A 24,611-nucleotide genomic window follows, 5' to 3' on the forward strand; every position below is an offset into this window, starting at 1 on the left:
AGTCCACAAAACTAAAAGACAACCTACAGAATGGGAGAAGATATTTGCAAATGACCTATCAGATAAAGGGCTAGTATCCAGGATCTATAAAGAACTTATCAAACTCAACGTCCAAGAAACAAACAATCCAATCATGAAACGTGCAAAAGACATGAACAGAAATCTCACAGAGGAAGACATAGACATGGCCAACAAGCACATGAGAAAATGCTCGCATCACCGGCCATCAGGGAAATACAAATCAAAACCACCATGAGATACCACCTCACACCAGTGAGAATGGGGAAAATTAACAAGGCAGGAAACCACAAATGTTGGAGAGGATGTGGAGAAAGGGGAACCCTCTTGCACTGTTGGTGGGAATGGGAACTGGTGCAGCCACTCTGGAAAACTGTGTGGAGGTTCCTCCAAGAGTTAAAAATAGATCTGCCCTACGACCCAGCAATTGCACTGCTGGGGATTTACCCCAAAGATTCAGATGCAGTGAAACGCCGGGACTCCTGCATCCCAATGTTTCTAGCAGCAATGTTCACAATAGCCAAACTGTGGAAGGAGCCTCGGTGTCCATCGAAAGATGAATGGAGGGCAGCCCAGGTGGCTCAGCGGTTTAGCGCCGCCTTAGGCCCAGGGCGTGATCCTGGAGACCCGGGATCGAGTCCCACGTCAGGCTCCCTGTGTGGAGCCTGCTTCTCCCTCTGCCTTGTGTCTCTGCCTCTCTCTCCCCCTTCCCCCCGTGTTTCTCATGAATAAATAAAATCTTAAAAAAAAAAGATGAATGGATAAAGAAGATGTGGTCTATGTATACAATGGAATATTCCTCAGCTATTAGAAACGACAAATACCCACTATTTGCTTCGATGTGGAGGGTATTGTGCTGAGTGAAATAAGTCAATCGGAAAAGGACAAACATTATATGGTCTCATTCGTTTGGGGAATATAAAAATTAGTGAAAGGGAATAAAGGGAAAGGAGAGAAAATGAGTGAAAATATCAGTGAGGGTGAGAAAACATGAGAGACTCCTCTGACTGGGAAATGAACAAGGGGTAGTGGAAGGGGAGGTGGGCGGGGGGTTGGGGTGACTGGGTGACGGGCACTGAGGAGGGCACTTGGCTGCATGAGCACTGGGTGTTATGCTATATGTTGGCAAACTGAATTCCAATAAAAAAAATTTTAAGAAAAAAAAAACAATGGAAGGAACAGAAATGTGGATTCAGAGAAACTGGATCACTCCTACGTAGCTGGCCTCAACATAAAATGGCACGTGTAGTTTCTCCTAAAACTAAACATTCAATTAACATCTAACTAGAAATTGCACTCCCTGGCATTCATGTCTGAGAAATGAAACTTCTATTTACACAAAAACCTGTACATGAATATTACAGGAGCCTTACTTCTCTAATAGTCAAACACCGGAGGGAGCAGGGGGAGAAAAATGAAAATCTGCTTCGACAGATGAACTTTTTTTTTTTTTTTGACAGATGAACTGTTAAAGTACAGCATACCTTACGGTGAAACAGCACTGACCAATAAAAAGGAAGGAACTAGTGAAACATGCAACAACTTGGTTTTATCTCCAGGGACTTACCTGGAGTGGAAAAAAGCCAATATCAAAAGGTTACATACAGTATGCATCCAACTATATAACAATTTTGAAGTGACAACATTTTAGAGAGCTAGGATAGATTGGTGGTTGCCAAGGGTTAGGGAAAGGGGAATGGGGAGAGCAAGGCCACCAGAGGGTGATGGGTACAGTGTAAAGGGGCAACACAAGTCACCATCCTGGTGACAGAGATGTTCTGTACCTTAACTATAGTGGGGGACATGCAAACCTCACGTGATAAAACTGCATGGAACTAAATGCACAGACACACAGTGAAACAAGTCAAACTGGGGACAGCTGAATAATATCTGTGGCTTACATTAACATCGATATCCTGCTTGCGGGGCAGCCTGGGTGGCTCAGCAGTGTAACGCCACCTTCAGCCCAGGGCCTGATCCTGGAGACCCGGGATCGAGTCCCACATTGGGCTCCCTGCATGGAGCCTGCTTCTCCCTCTGCCTGTGCCTCTCTCTCTCTCTCTCGCTCTCTCTTTCTCTGTGTGTGTGTCCCTCATGAATAAATAAATAAAATCTTAAAAAAAATATCCTGCTTGTGATATTTTACTGGAGTTTTACAAGATGTTACCTTTGAGGGAAATTGGGTAAGAGGTATCAGTCAATTATTTCTTAAAACTACATAGGAAACCACAATGAGATACCACCTCACACCAGTGAGAATGGGGAAAATTAACAAGGCAGGAAACCACAAATATTGGAGAGGATGTGGAGAAAGGGGAACCCTCTTGCACTGTTGGTGGGAATGGGAACTGGTGCAGCCGCTCTGGAAAACTGTGTGGAGGTTCCTCAAAGAGTTAAAAATAGATCTGCCCTACGACCCAGCAATTGCGCTGCTGGGGATTTACCCCAAAGATACAGATGCAGTGAAACGCCGGGACACCTGCACCCCGATGTTTATAGCAGCAATGTCCACAATAGCCAAACTGTGGAAGGAGCCTCGGTGTCCATCGAAAGATGAATGGATAGAGAAGATGTGGTCTATGGATACAATGGAATATTCCTCAGCCATTAGAAATGACAAATACCCACCATTTGCTTCAACGTGGATGGAACTGGAGGGTATTATGCTGAGTGAAGTAAGTCAGTCGGAGAAGGACAAACATTATATGGTCTCATTCATTTGGGGAATATAAATAATAGTGAAAGGGAATAGAGGGGAAGGGAGAAGAAATGGGTAGGAAATATCAGAAAGGGAGACAGAACATGGAAGACTCCTAACTCTGGGGAACGAACTAGGCTTGGTGGAAGGGGAGGAGGGTGGGGGGGGGTGACTGGTTGGCGGGCACTGAGGAGGGCACTAGACGGGATGAGCACTGGGTGTTATTCTGTATGTTGGCAAATTGAACACCAATAAAAAATAAATTTATTATTAAAAAAACTACATAGGAATCTACAATTATTTCATAAAACTTTTAATTAAAAAAAAAAACCTCTATGGGCTCCTGGGTGACTCAGTGGGTTAAGTGTCTGCCTTCAGCTCAGGTCATGATCCTGGAATCCCTGGATCAAGCCCCCTGCTCAGAAGGGAATCTGGCTATCCCTCTGCCCCTCACTGCTCATTCGCTCTCTCATTCTCTCTCTCTCTCTCTCAAATAAATAGAATCTTCCCCAAGAATAGCTGTAGCCAACCATACATCAACTTAAAAACCAGCTATTGCTAGTTTGCATTAAGAATGCTATTTAATCCAGATGAAAGGATGCTATTATAGTATGTGTCCCTTCAAACTCACCAAGATTGGAAAGGAGGCAGAAAGTCAACGAGCCCGGGTCTGGGCCTGAGCACCTACCTTCCCATAGGGTGGAGCCATGGGCCGAGTGTGCCACACGGAGCACTCCTTGCGGCTGGACAGTTGTAGGTGCTGCCGGAGGAGGCTGACCGGCCAAGCAATTGTGGGCACCTTCCACTCCTCCACTGACAAAGCAGGACATGGCAAGAGGAGCAACTGAGCTCTCTGGTGAGAGACTGTGCTGTAATGAATATGTGGAGACAATTTTGGGAAGTGGTGGACTTTCCCTGAGCACCTGCTCCTGCAGTTCAGAGAGCACTGCTGGCTGAAGAGCTGTTCCTACAGGGTCGGCCCTGGCCTGCACTGCTACAGATGGGCCTCCGGCTCCCTGTCCAGGGTAAGAGAACACAATGGGTTACGCTCTCCTCTTTGCTTCCTGGACTTACTTTCTATCTGAGGTATACAACTAAAACTCTTTTGTGTAAATCCAAGTGACCTCTAAACTAACACAAACATGTCATAAATTTGTGCCCATAAGAATTAAAAAGTCGTTAGGGGATCCCTAGGTGGCTCGGCGGTTTAGTGCCTGCCTTCGGCCCAAGTTGTGATCCGGAAGACCTGGGATTGAGTCCCACGTCGGGCTCCCTGCGTGGAGCCTGCTTCTTCCTCTGCCTGTGTCTCTGCGCCTCTCTCTGTGTGTCTCTCGTGAATAAATAAATATAATCTTTTATTTTTTTAATATAATCTTTAAAAAAAGAATTAAAAAGTCGATAAAAGCACAAATACCTAGTTGCTTTGCAATGTCATTTTCCACGGTTAAGGCTAAATGCCGAATTTTTATTGTATGATTTTTATTCCTCTTCGACCCAACATTTTGATTGCATTTTATACATCACGGTTACAAACGTAAAAATATTCAGCATCATGATTTCTCAAACCTAAACTTCAGTATTCCTCCAAGAGAGGTTTAAGGTCCTATGTGCTAACGTAAGTGTACACCAGCCTTGCTAATCTCAGAGGCATTAGTTCTCTCTCACTTCTAAGTGATTGGTACCTTTAGGAACGAGAGGTATATCGAAGTAGCAGAAGTGGTTTGATAATACTTACAGGATTTGGCAACAGTGGTTTCTCCCAAGGAGGTTGCATTTCTGAAACAATTCCACAAAGGTTGTCTACCTGCTTATTTGTGCTTTGAATAAGTTCTTGCAAAGCCTATTATAATAAAAACAACTATTTTAGCAATTCCTATTTCAAAAGAAAAGTAACGTATAAGAAAATATCATTAGGCCAAATTTTAATTGCTAGAAACAAAGAAAGCTCTCAGGCCCTCAGAAATGTCTCGTTTGCCACTTGATCCCTGGTTTTGGTGACACCGAGCCGAGCCAGCTGAGATAAAGAGCCCCAGCCTCCTACTCAACTACTCCATGCCATACAGGCATTTAATGAAGCTCTACACCAGAAAGTAAACGTCCCATCATTCTTAAAGCCACCACATTTATGATGGAGTCCTTTTAGATCAACGAAAGAGCTATTTTAGGAAAGAAATCTTCAAATCTGCTAAAAGGCCAAAGAACCTCTTTCCATCTAATCATGGTGTGAATTCACAGGCAATGAGCATTCCACTCTGCAAAGAACAGTGAGCCAAATATAACAGATGTGACTTGTGACTTCAAAGTATTTTGAAATCAGGCAATCAACAACCTTACAAAACCTTCCAGGACATGTCCCCTCGCAGCCAACCAGGTATGTGACTAATAAAACCCGAGAATTCTTCAAATACTCAGAAATTTCAAAATGCTCAGAAAAAAATACACTTACACAGGAGGCCAGAACCATTTCCTCATTCATTCATTCAAATAAATAAACACGTACCGAGGGCCTACTTCCTATCAGAATGGCTTTGCTAGGTGCCAGGACTATGGACAGAAAAGGAAAAAAGGAAACAAGACAACCAACAGATCCTGCCCTAAGGAGCTCCCCGTGTTAGCTGGGGAGAGATTTCAATAAAGTGATGGGCAGCCCGGAGCCATGGTTTTCAGAGTGTGGTCTCAGACCAGTAGCACGAGTCACCCACTGGCTTGTCGGAAACACATGAGCTCCTGCCCTCCACTTACTGAATTGGGGAACTCTGAGTGGGGGCAGCTGTCTGCCCTCCAGGTGGTTCTGATGCATGATAAGCGAGACCCTCCAGCCGACAGCACTGAGGTGAACAGTGCAGGCTCTCGGGGAACACACGGGTGCAAAGACCAGAGTTCTGCTTCTCAGCTGTGTGACCTTGGGCGCGTTCCTTAACTTCTCTGTGCTTCAATTTCCTCATGTAGAGAATCGAGATGAGAAATCTCTCCCCCAGTTCCCTTGAGGACAACGTGAGGCGCAGTGGTATGGTTATTAATATTAACGTCATGACAAGAGTACTACACAACCCCTGGTCCAGTAATGCTCAATCATCCAGTAATATTCCTACTATCCTTATGCCTCTGATGGCTCTGACACAGGTAGGAATGGGAGGCTAAGTGTGCGTAGAAGAGCAAGACCTAAGCCAGGCTGGCAGTGGTGGCAGGCTTTTCAATGGAGACGTCTACACTGAGGATTAAAAGACAAGATGGTGTTCACTAGGTAAAGACGCAGGGAAGGGCAGAGAAGGCAGAAGGACAGTAGATTCAAAATTACCCAAACAGAGAGAACATCGGAAGTCAGATGTTTAGCCGGTGAACATAAATGATGTTCAAAGAGCTGGATTTTTAAGGGAAGGAGAGAGAATGCATGACAGGAAGAGAGATGGGAGGCCCAAAGAGGAGGCGGCCTTAAGCTGTGGAGGGTAGGCAGAGCAATGGAGCCAGAGGCGCAAGGTGCAGGAGCGGGCCACTCACGAACGGAGGTGTCCCAGCCCATGGAAGAGGCTCAGAGGCAGAGCAGTGCCAGCTAACTTAGCCTTAGAGAGGGAGAGGCCCGAAGGCCAGATCCCAGGCCAGTGGCTGGCTGTAGGGCCAGGAATCAGGACATGGAGGGATTTGAGCCTCACTCCCCCCTCTCCTGAAATAAGCAGCGAGGGCTGGGCTGTCTGGAGCTCGAGGGGGACAGAGAGGGAGCTGCTTCGAGCCCTGTGGACAGGCCACAGGGCAGTGGACGGGTCCCAGCAGGGCCCCCTCTGTTTCCCAGCCTGTGTAGGGCTGGGGTCTCCCTAAAGAGAACTCTGGGCAAGGACAGAAAAAGAAAAGCTGGAAGTGTGCAGCAACAGGTCTAGCCCTCTGAGGACAGGGGCTGAAGAAAGGAGAGAGCTCACACACTGGAAGAAACGGGGAGGCTCCCTGCTGGTCCGTTTCAGGGCTCTGACTTAGGGCCCCCAGCATCTCTCCTCCCCCACGCTCTGGCCCACCACATCTCATACAGTCGCTCAAAGAGAAGGCCCTGGCAGAGCCGTCCCAGCCAGGGGTGTTGTGGATGCTCACAGGAGGCAGGCCAGAGAGGGCCCTGCCTGAAATCAGAACCGTCGCCCCGACTCTGGACACCCTTCCCCAAAGACTTGACGTGTTCCCTCGAAGCCATCCACTTCTGTTCTCAATAAGAGTGATACTCACCAAAACATTCTTAGTTAGGCACCGTAGCTTGTTTTAATCAACAAACTTTGGATCTTAACACCTACTTTTTAAAAAATAAACTTTCACTACCTCTAGAGGATGCAGCTAGCAAAATTCTTGATAGTTATACTTACAAATCTCTTTCTTTAAAGATTTTATTTATTTATTCATAGAGACACACACAGAGAGAGGGGCAGAGACACAGGCAGAGGGAGAAGCAGGCTCTATGCAGGGAGCCTGACGTGGGACTCCATCCAGGGTCTCCAGGATCACGCCCTGGGCTGCAGGCAGCGCTAAACAGCTGTACCACCGGGGCTGCCCATACTTATCAGTCTCTACTGACATACTAACTTGTACAAAATCTCCTCATAACGATGTAAGGTATACTCTTTAAAAAAAAAAAGATGAGCTGCCATTTTCTTTCAGCTGAGATAACTTAATATGCATTTAGGCACCTACTGAATTTTATTGAAATCAGCCAATTTCCTTAGGAGAGTAAACTGGAGAAATTAAATATTGAACAACCTAGATGAAAGAGAGTTAACTACATTTGACCAGTAATGGGCTATTGGGTTTTAAGCTACAAAAGCCATATTTTTATTTCAAATTTTTCACCTAGGGATACTGTTCTAACTAGAAAATTTTAAAATGTATCACAATGGAGTGATAATCATACAGAATTTAACATGATAAAATTTCTATTAATAGCACGATGACAATGAATGAGGTAAAGAAAAAAACTTTTACTCAAAATTTTGGAAAACAATATTTAAAAGACAGAAATTTGATACCTTGTAGTGGTGTTGGAGTTTCATAGGTTGGTTTTGAGGATTTGCGTCAGAGAAACCTCCAGATGCACAGCTCTCCTATTAATATTATAAAAATAATAAGTAGTCAATGCTTAATATCACTAGGACCCAAACTAAGCATTAGAAAAAGCCATACTTTATATATTTATTTGTTTTAATTATTTTCTTTTTCATCTACATTCCAAAAGCATTCCAAAAGTCTTATAATATAAAGCAGAGATAAAAGTAAAACCAAAACCCATATTCACATGAGAATGAAACGATTAAGAGCTGACTAAATACAGGGAGAGGAAAGAAGTTATCATATAAGAACGTAGGTTCAAGAAAAGTTATTAAATATGAGTATGAACACATAGCTTATAATATATATAAAGACAGATATAGAAAAAAAGATTTATATTTATGCATGGAATAGTATCCACATATTTCCTAGCTCTGTCCACTGGGAGAGCCTAAGATCAATGACACAAGACTAGCAATGAACATATCCAGTGTCCAGGCACCATATCTAAAGGCACCAGGGCTCCTTGGAGAGAAGCAATTGCAGGGCTGGGTCAGGAAAAGTATGAATGAGCCTAGAACATCTTGTGATGTCAGAAAATTTGGAAGAGCTAAAAAAAAAGTGGGGGCATATGAAAAGGCCACAGGACCCAACTGGAAGGAGCTCCCAAAAACCAAAGCTGGAAAATTTGATCAATAATATTGGTTTATAAAAAACTCATACAATACAATGAATGCCCAGGAGCCCACATAGATAGAAAATATGTAACCGAATAAATGGGGTAGAAAGGACAGCCCTTCCTTACAAACAAATTCCTTTTACTATATACATAGCAATGAGGGAAATAGAGTCGCCATTTGGCAAACACCACAGTAGTGAATGTTGCAGGTAAAATCCATGTGCTATCTCAACTCAGTAGGAAGAAAACTGAGGAGAAACGGGAGATCAGCAGAGTCCCAAAGTACCTCCCACCTAAGATATTTATGAGACACAAAGGGAAAAACAGTAACTTCACAGTGGAAAAATCCAGAAGATACCATGTTAACCAAGAGATCGATTTTTTTAAAGATTTTATTTATTTATTAATAGAGACACAGATTGAGAGAGAGAGAGAGGCAGAGACACAGGCAGAGGGAGAAGCAGGCCCCACGCAAGGAGTCCGACATGGGACTTGATCCGGGGTCTCCAGGATCACGCCCTGGGCTGAAGGTGGTGCTAAACCGCTGAGCCACCCGGGCTGCCCAAGAGATTGATTTTAACATCACCAGTAAAAAGATATATGGACACTAGGCGCCCCTGATAAAGACTTAGTAAGGAGACAACATTTGTGTGGTGTTCTTGCCAAAAATGCATAATCTGAATCTATTCAAGAGAAAATACCAGACATACCAAAACTGAGAGACATTTTACAAAATAACTGATTGGTACACTCATCAAAAATGTCAAGGTCATAAAAGACAAGGAAAGAATGAGGAACTGTCACAGATTGGAAGAAACTGAGGAGACACAACTAAATTCACTGTGGGATCCTGGATTGGATCCTGGAATAGGAAAAGCACAAGGGGGAGAAGAATGTTGAAATTCAAACAGGGGCTGCAATTTAGCTAATAGTACTGTGACAATGTTAACATCTTGGTTGTGAAAACAGTACTATGCTTACATAATTACCATAATTTTAAGTTATACAGTACAAGGAAGCTGTATGAAGTGTATACAAGAGAACTCTCTGCAATATATTCACACCTATTCTGTAAATCTAAAATTATTCCAGAAATGACAAAAGCTATTCAAACAGGGCACAAAACTGCCTACTTTCCTAGATAAGGAAAAGAAGGAAATAAAATGGTTAAGGCTTCACTGTCTTCTTCATTGCTACAGAAGCATAATTATTCATGAGAGAGAAATATTTCCTTCAGTTCTCAAGTTCAGAGTAACTCCACAGTACGTGAAGGCTGAAAAAGAATTTAAATCATTTTCTTTATGATAATGTGAATAGATTTGGCAATTAGCAGTTAATATTATGTAAATATCCAGAATGCGTATCTGATATGCATCCATTAATGACACTCCCAACTTCTTCCCAATCGGGTATACATGTTCTTGTCCAGGAAGGATTTATTAATATACCAAAAGGAAGTATGAAAGAAAGGAGAGAAACAGTCAGGACTTCAATTCTGCTTTCAACAAGCACCAAAGGCCGACCTTTGCCCACTGTAAATACTACAACAACACAAAAAAGATATACAGCTGACCCTTGAACAACACGGGTGTAAATTATGAGAGTCCACTTATATGTGGATTTTTTCCGAGAAATACAGTACAATACTATACACGTATTTTCTCTTCATTATGTTTTTCTCACTAGCATTCTTTTTCCTAGCTTACTTTATTGTAAGAATACAGTACATGATACATATAACACAAAATTGACTATCGGTAAGGCTTCTGGCTAACAGGAGGCTATTTGATTAAGTTTTAGGGGAGTCCAAAGTTATACGTGGGTTTTTGACTGCACGGGGATCAGCACCCCTAACACCCACATTGTTCAAGAGTCAACTATACTTGCTGAACTGTTTTCTCATTCACCCAATTACACTTAGGACACCAACTTAACCCCTGATGCACTTCAGGGTTGGAAGAGAGTCTTCTAGTAATCTGGCATCGAATTGCTTTAAAAGCAAATATTTCTAACCAGGAACAAAGAATCAAATGTTTTATGGCTTTTGATTTTCAAATAATCCAACAGTGACACTCTGTGGACAAAATAAGAAACACTAAAACACCTATTTTTCTCAATAAATTAGTCTCTAAGACACCTTAAATTGCTTTTTGGAATAAAACAGGGTACAAATAAGTAGACAGACAGCAAAAAAAACCCATTATATTTAGTTAGAAATCACTCTATTCTAAGGATGAATTATGGGCTATAGTAAGAATTTTAACCTAAACATACCAAGTATTTATCAGTTTCTTTGTTTTAAAATTTTATGAATCAGCCCTGCATTACCAAGTTATTAGACAGCAAAAATTGTATGAAATTATAATACAGACCACTAATTATAAAAACAATTGTGTAGTGCTTTATACTTTTCAAAGTGCTTTCACATAATTATGTCAGAAAACATGACTCTTGGTAGGCAGTTAACATTATTCCCAAAGATGAACATATGGGCTGATAGAAGTTAAGAGAATTGCCTGTACTACTTAGGTACTTACTAGTGTCCATATCCTTATATAGGTAAACAAATGCATTTTTTGTTAAGCTAGATTATATGTAGTCTAATAATCTATTTCATTCTATTTCAGAGATCGAGAAGCACAGCAGAATATGACAGAAAAGTAAAACAGTACAATTATGTTGGGAAACTAGCAATCTCTTCTAAACCTCATCTATCATCTTCATCTTCATCTATCATGATCCAGTATTTGCACTCCTGAGTCTTTACTCAAATTAAATGGAAACATACATTCACAAAACACCTCCATAATAATAATGTTCAGAGCCACTTTACTCATAATACCCCAAACTGGAAACAACCCATCAAAAGGAAAATGGATAAACAAATTAGGGACATTCATACAACAGAATATTACTCAGCAATGAATGGGAATAAAATGTTGCTACAACCAGATCAATCTCCAAAAAAGAGATGTGACACAAGAGTACATACCGTACGATTCTAATTATATAAAGTTCTAGAACAGGCAAAACTAATCTATGATGGGAAAAATATCAGAATGCTGTTTCTCCATTAATGGCATGGGGCGAGTGGGGGTGGGTGGGGACGACTTACTGGGAAGAGGCATAAGGGAACTATCTGGGATGATGCAAACGTTTTTTATCTTGATGTGGGGGGAGGTATACATATTTGTCAAAACCACTGAACTGTTCACTCTATGAAATTAAACTCAATTTTTTAAAAAAAGAAATAAAGTAGAATGAAAAAAAGAAAGATTTTCACTTTAATATACAAACCATATTATCCCCCCTTAAAGATGATCGTCCTCTTTTGTGCAAAGGGAGAAGCCCTACATCCACAGAGTTCGAGCTGTGTCTTTTCATATTTCCTAGATGGTTCACTTGTGAAACTGCTACGTCATCTAGGGCTGGTAAACCACGTTCTCCTGAAAAGCAATATATAAAAAAGTTACTTCAGAGACTTACTAGCATAATCAACTTTACAGAGATAGGTTTTCAGAAAGCCAACTCAAACTGAATTGGAGTCCTAGCTGAATTTTAGAAAGTGACGAAACAAGAATTCTCCCATTAGTGATTTATTTTTTTAAAAGATTATATTTATTTATTCATGAGAGACACACACACACACAGGCAGAGAGAGAAGCAGGCTCCATGCAAGGAGCCCGACATGGGATTCGATCCCAGGACTCCAGGATCATGCCCTGGGCTGAAGGCGGCGCCAAACCGCTGAGCCACCCGGGCTGTCTCATTAGTGACTTAGAATAAATCCTTAAAAACTGAAGGGATGGGACGCCTGGGTGGCTCAGCGGTTGGGCATCTGCCTTGGCTCAGGGCACGATCCCCGAATGCCTGGATCAAGTCCCGCATCCCCGAATGCCTGGATCAAGTCCCGCATCCCGCGTCAGGCTCCCTTCATGGAGCCTGCTTCTCCCTCTGCCTGCGTCTCTGCCTCTCTGTGTCTCGTGAATAAATAAATAAAATCTTAAAAAAAAAACAAAAACCTGAAGGGCTATGTTGCCACACCTAGGAATAAGAATCAAGATCAAATGCAAATTCCGAGTTGTGAAGTGAAAGGCTAGAGAGTAAATGCTGGAAACAAACGAACAAGAGAACACAATTCCTAATTGCTTTTTAAAAGCAGCCCCAAAAAGGTCTTTTACTTGGGGAGGCAGCAGGCCTCCAAATGTGTGTCAGGAGTCTTATTCTGGCTTGGGCCCCCACCAGTGTGGACCCGGCCGACCACAAAGGCACCGCCTCATCTGCCAGGTAAAAACTGGTCGAGATTCTCTCTAAAGTCACTTGAACTCTAAGATTACAATTGTTTCCATAATTACATTTTATATTAAGCCTAAGTAAGGGCAGCCCCCGTGGCTCAGCAGTTTAGCGCCTGTCTTCAGCCCAGGGTGTGAACCTGGAGACCTGAGATCAAGTCCCAAGTCGGGCTCCCTGCGTGGGGCCTGCTTCTCCCTCTGCCTGTGTCTCTGCCTCTCTCTCTGTGTCTCTCATGAATGAATAAATAAAATCTTGAAATAAAATGTGAAATATTGGCCCCCAGATATTCTAGAATTCTATAGGCTCAGTTATGGTTTTGAGACGTTAAACCGCAACAAGGGAAAGACGGAATGCACTGCTGTCCCACCCTATCTGTAGGAGAGACCTGGCGGCTGGCATCACAGTGCCGGGAGGGGCGCCTCGATCCCCATCAGCCATCCTGAGCCAGGGAAGGAACAAGGGGCCGAAGGAAGGGAGGATTAACTCTCAAGTTAGATAAATGCAGGACGATATGGTGGGGGAAATGCAACGATAAAATACCTCCAATTTGAAGTGTAACCAGTTTTTAATTGATTTTTTAAAGATTTTATTTATTCCTGAGAGCCACAGAGAGGGGCAGAGACACAGGCAGAGGGAGAAGCAGGCTCCCTGCGAGGAGCCTGATGCAGGACTCGATCCCAGGACCCTGAGATCATGCCCTGAGCCGAAGGCAGACGCTCAATCACTGAGCCACCCAGGCGTCCCCAGTTTTTATTTTTTAAACTGTTTTGCTCTGATTATAAGACTAATAATGAATAATTAAGCGGGGGTGTTTTCATACACAGGAGCCTACACCGTAGTGGGAACGAGCCAACTGTTGCTACACACAGGTGAGTCTCACCACGGGAACACCGAGTAAAAGCCAGACACGAAAGAATACAGTTGTGATGTGATTTGTATTAAGAAATATGTATTTGGAAAAAAAAAAAGAAAGAAATATGTATTTGCAGGGGATCGCTGGGTGGCTCAGCGGTTTAGCGCCTGCCTTCAGCCCAGGGTGTGATCCTGGAGTCCTGGGATCGATCCCCACGTCGGGCTCCCCGCCTGGAGCCTGCTTCTCCCTCTGCCTGTGTCTCTGCCTGCCTCTCTCTCCCTCTCTCTCTCTCTGTGTCTCTCATGAATAAATAAATAAAAAATCTTAAAAAAAAAAAAAGAAATATGTTTTTGCTCTTCATCTGTTTCTGGCGGAGCCCCTAAAGCCCTTGGAATTGCTTAAGTGAGGAAGACTGATAAAGGTGTCTTTTGTTATTTTAATGAAGTGACCTTCGGAAAGCCTCTAGGTCACCTAAGGATGGGGGCTGGTCACCAGGGAAGCCAGCTGCGGTGAGCGGGTGGGACCTTTCAGTCCCTCCCACCGACCTTGGGGCAGGGGAGAGGCGCTGGAGGTCGATGAGCCGCCAATGGCCAGCGGCTTAATCAATCAGGCCCAGGCCCGGAAGCCTGGCTAAACCCCAGGGCACGGGCCGGGGGCGGCACGTGGCCACGTGGGGAGAGGGTTGCTCCGGGAAGCTCCGGGAAGCTCCCCCTCTCCCCACGCCTTGGCCCACGCATCGCTTCCATCTGGCTGTTCCGCGGCTATATCGTTCTCTGAGAAAGCGGCCAATCTAGTAAGTCAGACGTTTCTCCGGGTTCTGTGAGCTGCTCTAGCAAATTAATCGACCCCGAGGAGGGGCTCCCGGAACCTGTTCTAGCCACGCAGAGGCGCAGGTCAGGCCGGCAGCTGCAGGGGGGCGGGGGGCAGGCCCGGGGACTGAGCCCCTATCCACGGAACCCGACGCTGTCTCTGGCTAGACAGGGTCAGAACGGAGTCGGGGTCTCTGTTCCTTGCTGTTAGTGAGAAGCCCTCACCGCCACTACCCACGCAGTTTGGAACTGGCTCCAGGAACCTAAAACAATTGTATATGATTCGATTGTTCTTAAGCTCGAAAAGAGGCCCAAGTAATCCACGGTGGGAGATGCCAGGATTGTGCTACTTTGCAAGAGGGGCAGTGGCCGGAAGGGACGCGGGGGCTGATCCCGGGGAGCTCAGGGCCTTCTATTTCTGGGTGCGGGTGCTGGTTTGTTAACCTCGTGTGTTAACCTGGAAATTCTTTAGGCTGAATGTTTGTGATCCGTGCATATTTTTGTATGTGATAGAGGTCTATAAAAAGATCTACCTAAAAATTAAGCTTAAAAAAAATCAGAATCTAGGGACCCCCGGGTGGCTCAGTGGTTTAGCGCCTGCCTTCTCCGCCCGGGCATGATCCCGGGGTCCTGGGATCGAGTCCCACGTCGAGCTCCCTGCGTGGGGCCTGCTTCTCCCTCTGCCTGTGTCTCTGCCTGTGTGTGTGTGTGTGTCTCATGAATAAACAAGTAAAATATTTTTTTTTAAAAATCAGATTCTCTGAGGATGGGGCCTTATCCTCAATATTTATTTAAAGTTTTGCAGGTGGTTTCAATGGGTAGTCAATTCAGAGTAACTTAGATGTACAGATAACTGCAGTGCAATAGTTTTTCTCATTATCAGTAAAGTGAATTACCATGTAAAAATCGCTAATTTGGTAGGTGAGAGTTTAAAGCCTGTATCTCATCTTAAATTGCATTTCTCTTGTTACTACTGCAGTTGAATATTTTCTGAATGTTTTCTATCTATTAAGATTTCTTGTTCTGTGATCTGTTATTTTTCACGTCCTCTGCTCATTGCCCTCTTGGAGTTTCTGTATATTCTGTCCGATTTGTAGGAGGTCCTGCTGTCTTAGAGTAACAACCCTTGAGGCAGCCCTGGTGGTGCAGCGGTTTAGCGCCGCCTTCAGCCCAGGGCGTGATCCTGGAGACCCGGGATCGAGTCCCACATCAGGCTCCCTGCATGGAGCCTGCTTCTCCATCTGCCTCTCTTTCTCTTTGTCTCTCATGAATAAATAAATAAAATCTTTAAAAAAAAAAAAAGGAATGGCATAGGGGTAGCTAGGTTCCTATGGTAGTTCCTCAGAGTCTATTGAATGCAGTTACCAGTGAGGAAGTATGAATGTCCCATAAGTTTATGGGAAATAGTCAAATCACAATCAAAGAAATGCAAATTAAAATAAGACGATGCCATTCTAAAAAAAAAAGAACAACCCTCAAAAATGCCTATTTTCAGCAAGATTTTTCTAAAGTGGTGATGTGATTTTGAAGTCTGATAGATATGTTTGAGATTGGGAGGAATTCTGTTCTTATTTTAGCAAATTCATTAATATTTTTATGATACCTTGAACTGCTGTTACTCTCAATCTTTCACTAGGAATAGAAAAACATTCAACTAGATTTCTGCCTAGTTTTCCATACTTCCATCCATTAGATATTCAACTCTTTAATCCATCTGGAAATTATTTAAGTGTGTGATGTGAGGTGCAATCCCATGGGCTTTTCCCCCCAACAGTTAAGCATCTGTACCAGCATGATTTACTATCTATGCTTCTCTTATTAAAATACTAAAGTATATTAACTCCAAATTCTTTGTTCTTTTTATGAGCTTCCTGCTGCATTAAATCTGGCTCCTTATTTCAAAACTAGTACCATCATATTTTAATAATTGTACTTTTAAAATATTGTAGTGTTTGATATGGTAAATTACCACCTCTTCCTTAACCAGATTTTCTCAAGATTTCTTTTTTTTTTTAAGTTATATGAGAGTGTTTTTTCTCCTCTAGGACAATTTGTGTCTCTCCACTTACTCAAGCCTTATTTTATGATCTTCATTAAAGTATTTGCTTCCCTTTCATACAGGTTCCACTATTCCTACTCATTTATTCCTTAGAATTTTTAATACTCAGTTGTAGCCATTATCAACTGGGTTTTCTTCCAAACATATATATATATACTTTTTAAGTAGGCTCTATGCCCAACATGAGGCTTGAACTCACAACCCTGAGACCAAGAGTTGCATGCTCTACCCATTGAGCCAGCCAGGTGGCCCGCCCTATCTATATATTTTAATTGCTTGATGTTGTATATGAGAAAACAATTTGTTTTTATAACTTAAAACATTTTTATCTAAAATGGCTCAAGAAAAAATAGAAAATCTCAACAGACCTATCACAGGTAAAGAGATTAAATTAGTCATCATAAACCTCCCAACAGAGAAAAGGCCTGGCCCAGAGAGCTTTACTGGTGGATCTACCAAATATTTAAAGAAGAATTAACACCAACATTTCTCAGCTTCCTGCAAAAAGCTAAAGAAGAGGAAACACTTCCTAATTCATTCTATGAGGCCAGAGTTACCCATACCAAAGCCAAAGCCAGATAAAGACATTACAAGAAAAGAAAATTACAGACCAATATCCCTTATGAATATAGATGCAAAAGTCCTCAACAAAATATTATCAAATCTAATCCAACAGCAAATTAAAAGGATTATTCACCATGACCAAGGGGGATTTATCCCAGGAATGCAAGGGCAGTTCCACAAAAGAAAACCAATCAACATAACAACATAACACATCACATTAATAGAACAAAGGGAAAAAATATGATATGTATATTTTATCACAATAAAAAATTACCTGGCCACCTTTTCAGAAATCATTTATTCTAAACTTTTGCATCAGTTAGAAAGATAAAAGGGATCAGACTATGTAAGTACTGTCCTGCAACCTCTTTTTTTTTTTTTTTTTTTTTTTTACTAAACATGTATTGGTCTTTCCAAACTAATACTTTTAGATATAATGCAACCACTTTAACAGCTTCTTAATTTCCTATCATGGGGATACCTGGGTGGCTCAGGGGTTGAGGTGCCCGCCTTCAGCCCGGGGCGTGATCCTGGGGACCCGGGATCGAGTCCCGCGTCGGGCTCCCTGCATGGAGCCTGCTTCTCCCTCTGCCTGTGTCTCTGCCTCTCTCTCTCTGTTCTCTCATAAATAAATGAAATCTTAAAAAAAAATTTCCTATCATGCAGGAAGGCCATGATTCATTGAACTAGTCCCTAATTCATGGATATTCAAGTTACTTCTCAAGTTGGGTCATGCAAAGAACACTGCTAAACAGTCTTGCACGTCTGCAAGTAGTTCTATGGGATAAATTCCTAGTAGAAATGATAGGTCAAAGGGTATCTACATTTGAAAAGTCTCCCCTAGTTCTCTCCCACTAAAGAGAGCTGTTGGAATCAGCCAGATGTTCTGTAACGCTAAGAAAGTATTCTGCTGGTTCTGCATGCAGTTTTAAAACCAGAACAGAGGATAAGTGGTATCAAAACTTTTTGGCATCAGTTAGATCAGGGGTTGGCAAACTAGAGCCTACAGACCAAAGCCACCCTGCCGCCTAATTTTTACATAGCTCACAAGCTAATAATGGTTTTGGGTTTTTTTGTTTGTTACATTTTTTTTAAGGATTTTATTTATTTATTCATGAGAGACACAGTGAGAGAAAGGCAGAGACACAGGCAGAGGGAGAAGCAGGCTCCATGCAGGGAGCCCGATGTGGGACTCGATCCCGGGTCCCCAGGATCACACCCTGGGCCAAAGGTGGCACTAAACCACTGAGCTACCCGGGCTGCCCTACATTTTTAAATGATAAAAAAACAGGGGCACTTGGCTGGCTCAGTCAGTAGAGTGCTCTTGATCTTGAGTTAATGAGTTTGAACCCCACATTGGGCACAGAGCTTACTTTAAAAAAAATTAAAATATAATTGTATCTGAAGCATACAAAAGTTGAGTAATTCATAAAAATGTAGAGTAAATATAAAATATCAAAAAATAATTTAAAAAATAATTTTAAAACAAAAACAGAATATTTCATGAAATGGAAAAATGATAGGAAATTCAAATTTCAATGTTCATAAAGTTTTACTGAAACACAGCCACACTCAATCTGTTTATATATCAGCTGTTTTCTTACTTCAACAGCAGAGCTGAGTAGTTGTAACAGAGCCTTTATAACTGAAAAACCTAAAATATTTACTGTCTGGCCCTTAACAGAAACAGTTAGTTTATCTCCAATTAAAGCAATAGCATTTTTAAAGAATAGGAAGTCCAATTCTCTAAACAAAAGGCAAAGAACAAATTGTCATATAGCTACCAAAGAAATGTTCCAAGGGGTTAATGTCTCTTGGCTCTATGTGTGAGGAGGTAAATGGCTTTGCATTTCATTACTGTGACTGAGAAGCAACCATTGGAAAGACAAGTAGTTACAGGACTTCTGGTTACAAGACTCCACTTTCTAGGGACTCTTTTTTGGGTACTAATGTCAATGGTGCTGCATTTTTTATTTCAAGTTCCAATTGTTTATTGCTGGTAAATAGGAAAGGGATTGACTTTTGCATATTAACCTTGCATCCTACAAGCTTGCTATAATTGATTATTAGTTCCGGGAGTTTCTATTGATTCTTTAGATCTTCTACATAGACCATCATGTCATCCGTTCCATGGACTCTTGATCCAAGTTGTTTTTCTCATAAATTGTTTTTTCTTTGTCACCAAATAGTTCCAATTATAGTTGCCAGGTTTAATAATTTTTCAGAGACAGAGAATATATTCTCCCGATGCTTTCTAAGGCTACCTTCCCATCCCCATAGAGCAAAAATGGAAAAGGAGACATGACAAAGCTTAAATGAAGAGAAAATGCAAGTACATGTAAACATTGTGACATTACCATGAAGCTTGCCCTGATAATAACTGACTAATGTAAACGTTATAGGAATATTTAAGCAATTTACTGAATATCAGGATGTGGGAGCAAAATTTTGCACAGGAGGAAGTACAACAAAATTACCATTTGTCACTTGGGATTGCTGCTGATAGTTATAATTGCTGGCTTGAACATTCGGTTCTATGGTCAACATGCCATCAGCGGATAATGTGTTCTCAGTAGGTTCTGTTTCGGTAGGTTCTGTTTCAGAATCTTCTACTATCACAACATTAATATCATCATCGTCATCACTGTTATCTTCAATAGTTATAATAATAAAATCTAGGAATAAGCAAAGAGAAAGTTAAGATACCACACAAAATAATCTGTTTCTGGAGGAAACCACCTTATAAAGTTATGGAGTGTTTAAAAAACGTTTTAGCTGAAAATACACTAAATATTTTCATGTCTCTAATCTCTGCAGGTTAGCTAAGAAAAAATTGCTTAGTATGAAGCTTTAAAATATATATGTATGTTTATATGCATGTAGATACACACATACATTAGTATTTCTAGTACTTCCAATTTTATAGAGCAATAAATTTCTTCTAACTTAAGAAATGTGACCACTTGTCCTATGCTAATATGCATTCAATGATATGCTTTTAACTTTAAATGATACAGCTGATGTTACACAGCCACACTGTGCTGACCATGAATTCCCAAACTTGTTCTCTAAAACTTAATATTAATCTTTATGATAATAAATAATGCAGAAATAAAGTACAAGAGTAACTTGTTATGAAATATATTCAAATTGAATCTCACAAAATGTGAAATTAGTGGCCACAAGTAAACTAGATGTGAAATATCAATGCCATAAGTCATTTTAATGAATATGAAAAATAGCACACTACGCATAATGTATGCTATATAAACAGCCTAAAAAAGAACATGTTTAATCTTGAAGTATTAACTCACAGATCACGTGTACACTGAATCATAACTTGGATTCAATACATTTATTTGAAATAGACCAAAACATTAGAATCAAGTAATTATCCAGTGTGAGGGAATGTGTTGGTGTGAAAATGATACTGAGTTAAGAATCATATGATAATAGGTTCCAGTACAGGCTCTGTAGACATCCAGAAGTATGACCTCTCGGCCAGATAACACTTACTCTTTTGCCTCTGTTTTCTCATCCATAAAAAATGGCACTGGGTTTAGAGAGTCACTGTAAAATCTACTTACTAGACTTCGTGGAAAAAAAAATAAAACATTTGAAACTACCTAATTATCCAAACAAAAGGGAATTGGTTAAATAAATTATGGCATTTCCAAATGATGAAATAGTATACTGCCAATAAGAAACACATTCTCAAAGAACATTTAGTGATGTCAGAAATGCTAGTGAAATAATGTCAAAGTGGGGGGAAAAGGGTCAAAGCAGAACAATAAGATGTAATCCTGGTTTTAACAAAAGGAAATATACGAATGGTTATCTCTTTTTTTTTTCCCCCAATGGTTATCTCTAAGTCACTCTCTCTGGATAGCAAAATGACCTTCATTAGACTTCTCTGTATTTGTTAAGATTCTCTACAAATATAGACTTAATGATGAGAGGAAAATAACAAAGGTAATTGAAGTTTTATTTTTTAAGACAAGCTTTTATATGTCAACAGATTTTTCACACAAGACCTAATAAAGCTACTACTCTACTAAGGTTTCCCAGCAAATTTGTGAAATTCCAATTAATTCCTTTAGGTATATACGTAACCTTCATATGCCATTTTTGGAGACATTATAACATCTAGAAGCTTTTTGAAGATTATGCTTCTAAGGTGCAAGGAACCAAGTTGCCATGAACTTATCAGATAAGGCATAGTTCACAATGATGCAGCCTGAAACCTTCCTTTCACATGAGGATTGCTGCAAGAAATCCGCACCAAAACAGCAGATTACAACGGCCAGACTGGTCGGATTTTCTAGCAAAACTGTCAATACACCGAAAACCACTTCCTAAATCTCCTAACTCTCAAAAGCAGCCCTTCCACATCCATAGCAAGCTTCAAACACTACAAAGTTGGCCAAGTGAGAGATAATGCCACCAAAACCGTATCCCAGAGCCGAGCACTTGCTGTAGGTAGCCCTGAAAGCAAATCGAGCCAGGGCCCTGCTTTAGAAAATCCTGTGCAGAAGAGTTGCTTGTAAAATCCTTACGTGTAACATTAAGTCAGTTTACCACTTAGTGTCATAAAACCGTAAAGGGGCCCCAATGTGGGGAAGAGCTGAGTAGAGAAGGAAAGGGATGATTCCCAACACACTCAGAGCGTGCTCTATCCAGCAACGGTGCTCAAGCGTACAGAAGATGGGATGGGCCCCGGAGCAGGCTCGGAAGGGCACTCCTGTTATCCAGGGGTCCTCACACTTAGTATCCTCTGACTCCTTTTTAAGTCTTAAGTCTCCTTTGCCGTCTAGAAGCCAAGAACTGGCTCTCTAGGCAGGGGCTTCCCCACATGCACATCATTCTTTTGTTCTTGTTTGTCTCCTTACAATAAAACAGCAAGGTTGATTGCTCGGTCTTGGAGCAAACACTGTTACCATCAAAGCCTCAAAACTCAACATCTCGATCTGAAGATTTTATAATGAATCAACTGCTAGTTCGTTGAGCCTCTAGAAAACTTAAAAATCTTTTTATGTATATATAAATATTTTTTTAATTGTATTTATTTGACCGAGCACGCGGGAGAAGCAGCAGGCAGAGGAAAAGGGAGAAGCAGGCTCCCGAGCGAGCAGAGAGCCCGATGCGGGTCGGATCCCAGGATCCTGGGATCACTACCAGAGCGAAGGTACATGCTTCAGAAGCCGAGCCACCCTGGCGCCCCTTTGGACCCCTACCCTCCTCCAACGGAGCAAGAGAAAAGATAAAGGATCACCTCGTCCCAGAAAGTCAGCAGCAAGTACTTAATAAGTAGCCAAATCTCAAAAACTTACAGGGGCGAGCACCTCAGGAGCGGGCTGGGAAACGCCCGCCGAACCACTGCGCTGCAAAGTTGCAGAATCTGCAGCTGTACAGTGCAGATTTAATCCTCGGCAAATCAAATCTTATCCTTCCGCGAGTGCCCCCGGCCACTACGCCAAGTTACTTTCGTGCCCTAACAGTCCACGCTCCACTGCTGTTTGTGGGACATACACATCCCACAAGGTCTTTGGGGGGGAAAAGCTAAAGGAAAAAGTGCCACCGTGCAGATCCGTTCTGGCGGAGTGCCCGCCATGCTGCCCTCCGGAAGGTGCAGGGAAACCGATTACGGCACCCCCGCCTCCCAAGTGGCCGCCGCTGAGACTCCTTTATGGCCCCCTGAAATCCTAGAAAGAACGACCGCCCTCGTCCTGGAAAGCAAGTCACCCGCCTTTCATCATGGGGGTTTCTGTGTCACCTCGAGCCTCTCAGACACCACGAGCCCCGAAAACGCCATGCGCCTGAGACACCCCCCCCCAAGCCCCAGAATTACCTCAAGCTCCTAGGATACCACAACCCCCAGGAATGTAGTGAGCCGTAGGGTCAACCTAAGTCCCCAGGACACCGTGAACGAACCCCAGGGACTCCACACGCCCCAGGATCAGGTCGAGCCACTGAAACATCGCGAACCCTACGGACGTTCAAATACCCGGGTTCCTACACACCGCCCACTGCGCAAGCCGGGATAGGCGCCCAGAGATAATCACCGGACGGGCCTGTGCTGGGGAAAGACCGCGCCTCAATCCCCTGAGAGGCCCTTTAGGTGGGCAGAGCGCAAACACTGCCGGGTTTCCGCACCCCCCACCCCCCCACAGGGTGAAGAAAGGCAGAAGCGAGTGGAATAGCTTCGGGAAGGCTCCTTACCCTCCTCCTCAGACATCGTGAGGCAGGGAGTCCGGCTCTGGCGCTTTACGCTCAGTGTCCGCGCGGCAGCTGGATGGCGGCGGTATCCACGAAGCAACGGCAGTACAGAGGCGCCAAACGGAAGGCGCACAGAACTCTGCCTCAGAGGCTTCTGCGACTGCGCAGTAGCGCCCGCCCAGGGAGCGCAACGGCTGTGAGGAGGGGGGCGGGGGGCGGGGGGCGGGGAGCCGAGCGTGCTGCGTGGCGCCTCTCACTTTCCACCTATAGGTGAACATTTTTTAAGTGTGCCCTGCCCCCCAAAACATGAACCGGTAGCCGGTTCTGAAATGCTCCTCGCACGATACATCATAGAAAAAGCGTAGAACTTTTTTTTTTTTTGAGTTCAATTTGCCAACATACAGAATAACACCCAGTGCTCATCCCGTCAAGTGCCCCCCTCAGTGCCCGCCACCCAGTCACCCCCACCTCCCCTTCCACCACCCCTTGTTCGTTTCCCAGAGTTAGGGGTCTCTGATGTTCTGTCTCCCCCCCACTGATATTTCCCACTCATTTTCTCTCCTTTCCCCTTTATTCCCTTTCACTATATTTTATATTCCCGAAATTAATGAGACCATATAATGTTTGTCCTTCTCCGATTGACTCGTTTCACTCAGCATCATACCCTCCAGTTCCATCCACGTCGAAGCAAATGGTGGGTATTTGTCGTTCGTAAAACTGATTCTGCTCTTCCCGAAATACTCTTCACGCGATACATCATAGAAAGAGCTAGAACGTAAGAATGTAGACGTTCTAATGTTTTCTGGGTTGTGTACTCATCATGTCTAGTGCCAGCTTTGGGAACAAATCCGAAAATAATCCAGCTTTTTAAATGTGCCCCTCATAAGGCCCACTAAATCTGTGCCACGCCACCCTCCAGCTGTCCTACTCTCTACTTCCATTTTCCAGACGGCCGTGTGCTCCGTTCCTCCTTAAAATAATACCAGCTGTAATGTACTGAGCACTCCCCACAAACCAGCCGTTTAATACGTCTAACATACGTGGTCCTCAAGCACTAGAACTCGGTATTACTGTCCCATTTTAAGACAGGGAAACAGAGGCTTAGCGAAACATGCTCAAAACCACAAACCTAGCAGCCCGGTTTTGATTTGGACACACCTACCACCCCCATAACGCATGTTCACATCCCTGATGCTCCCTCCTATTTAATTGTTCCTGAAATTTTCCGTGCCCTTCAAAGCTTGATCCCAACATCTAGTCTAATATCTGCATGCAGACATTTTCTACAACCCCGGGTAAGAATGAGGAGCTCCTTCTCTAGGATTCCTCAGTGGGTTAGCGTCACATCCTTTTAGCACTAAATCACTGTGCCTGATGGAAAGCCTTTCACCACACCTGGCTCCCTC

General features: G+C 42.8%; 1 protein-coding gene across 1 annotated transcript in view; it reads right to left on the bottom strand.

Moving 5' to 3' along the window:
- Window positions 1-23,425, bottom strand: part of BEND2 (BEN domain containing 2) — a 62,052-nt gene extending 38,627 nt beyond the window's left edge. Inside the window, exons 1-6 of the mRNA XM_025437781.3 lie at window positions 23,209-23,425; window positions 19,467-19,664; window positions 11,709-11,857; window positions 7,714-7,788; window positions 4,452-4,556; window positions 3,405-3,732 (exon numbers count right to left, since the gene is read on the bottom strand). Of these exons, the coding sequence (XP_025293566.1) occupies window positions 3,405-3,732; window positions 4,452-4,556; window positions 7,714-7,788; window positions 11,709-11,857; window positions 19,467-19,664; window positions 23,209-23,224 (871 nt within the window). The 5' untranslated portion in view covers window positions 23,225-23,425. The remainder of the gene's footprint in view (window positions 1-3,404; window positions 3,733-4,451; window positions 4,557-7,713; window positions 7,789-11,708; window positions 11,858-19,466; window positions 19,665-23,208) is intronic.
- Between the last annotated feature and the right edge of the window lie 1,186 nt (window positions 23,426-24,611).

The sequence above is a fragment of the Canis lupus genome, chromosome X (genome assembly GCF_003254725.2).
Source record: "Canis lupus dingo isolate Sandy chromosome X, ASM325472v2, whole genome shotgun sequence".
Lineage (NCBI taxonomy): Eukaryota > Metazoa > Chordata > Mammalia > Carnivora > Canidae > Canis > Canis lupus.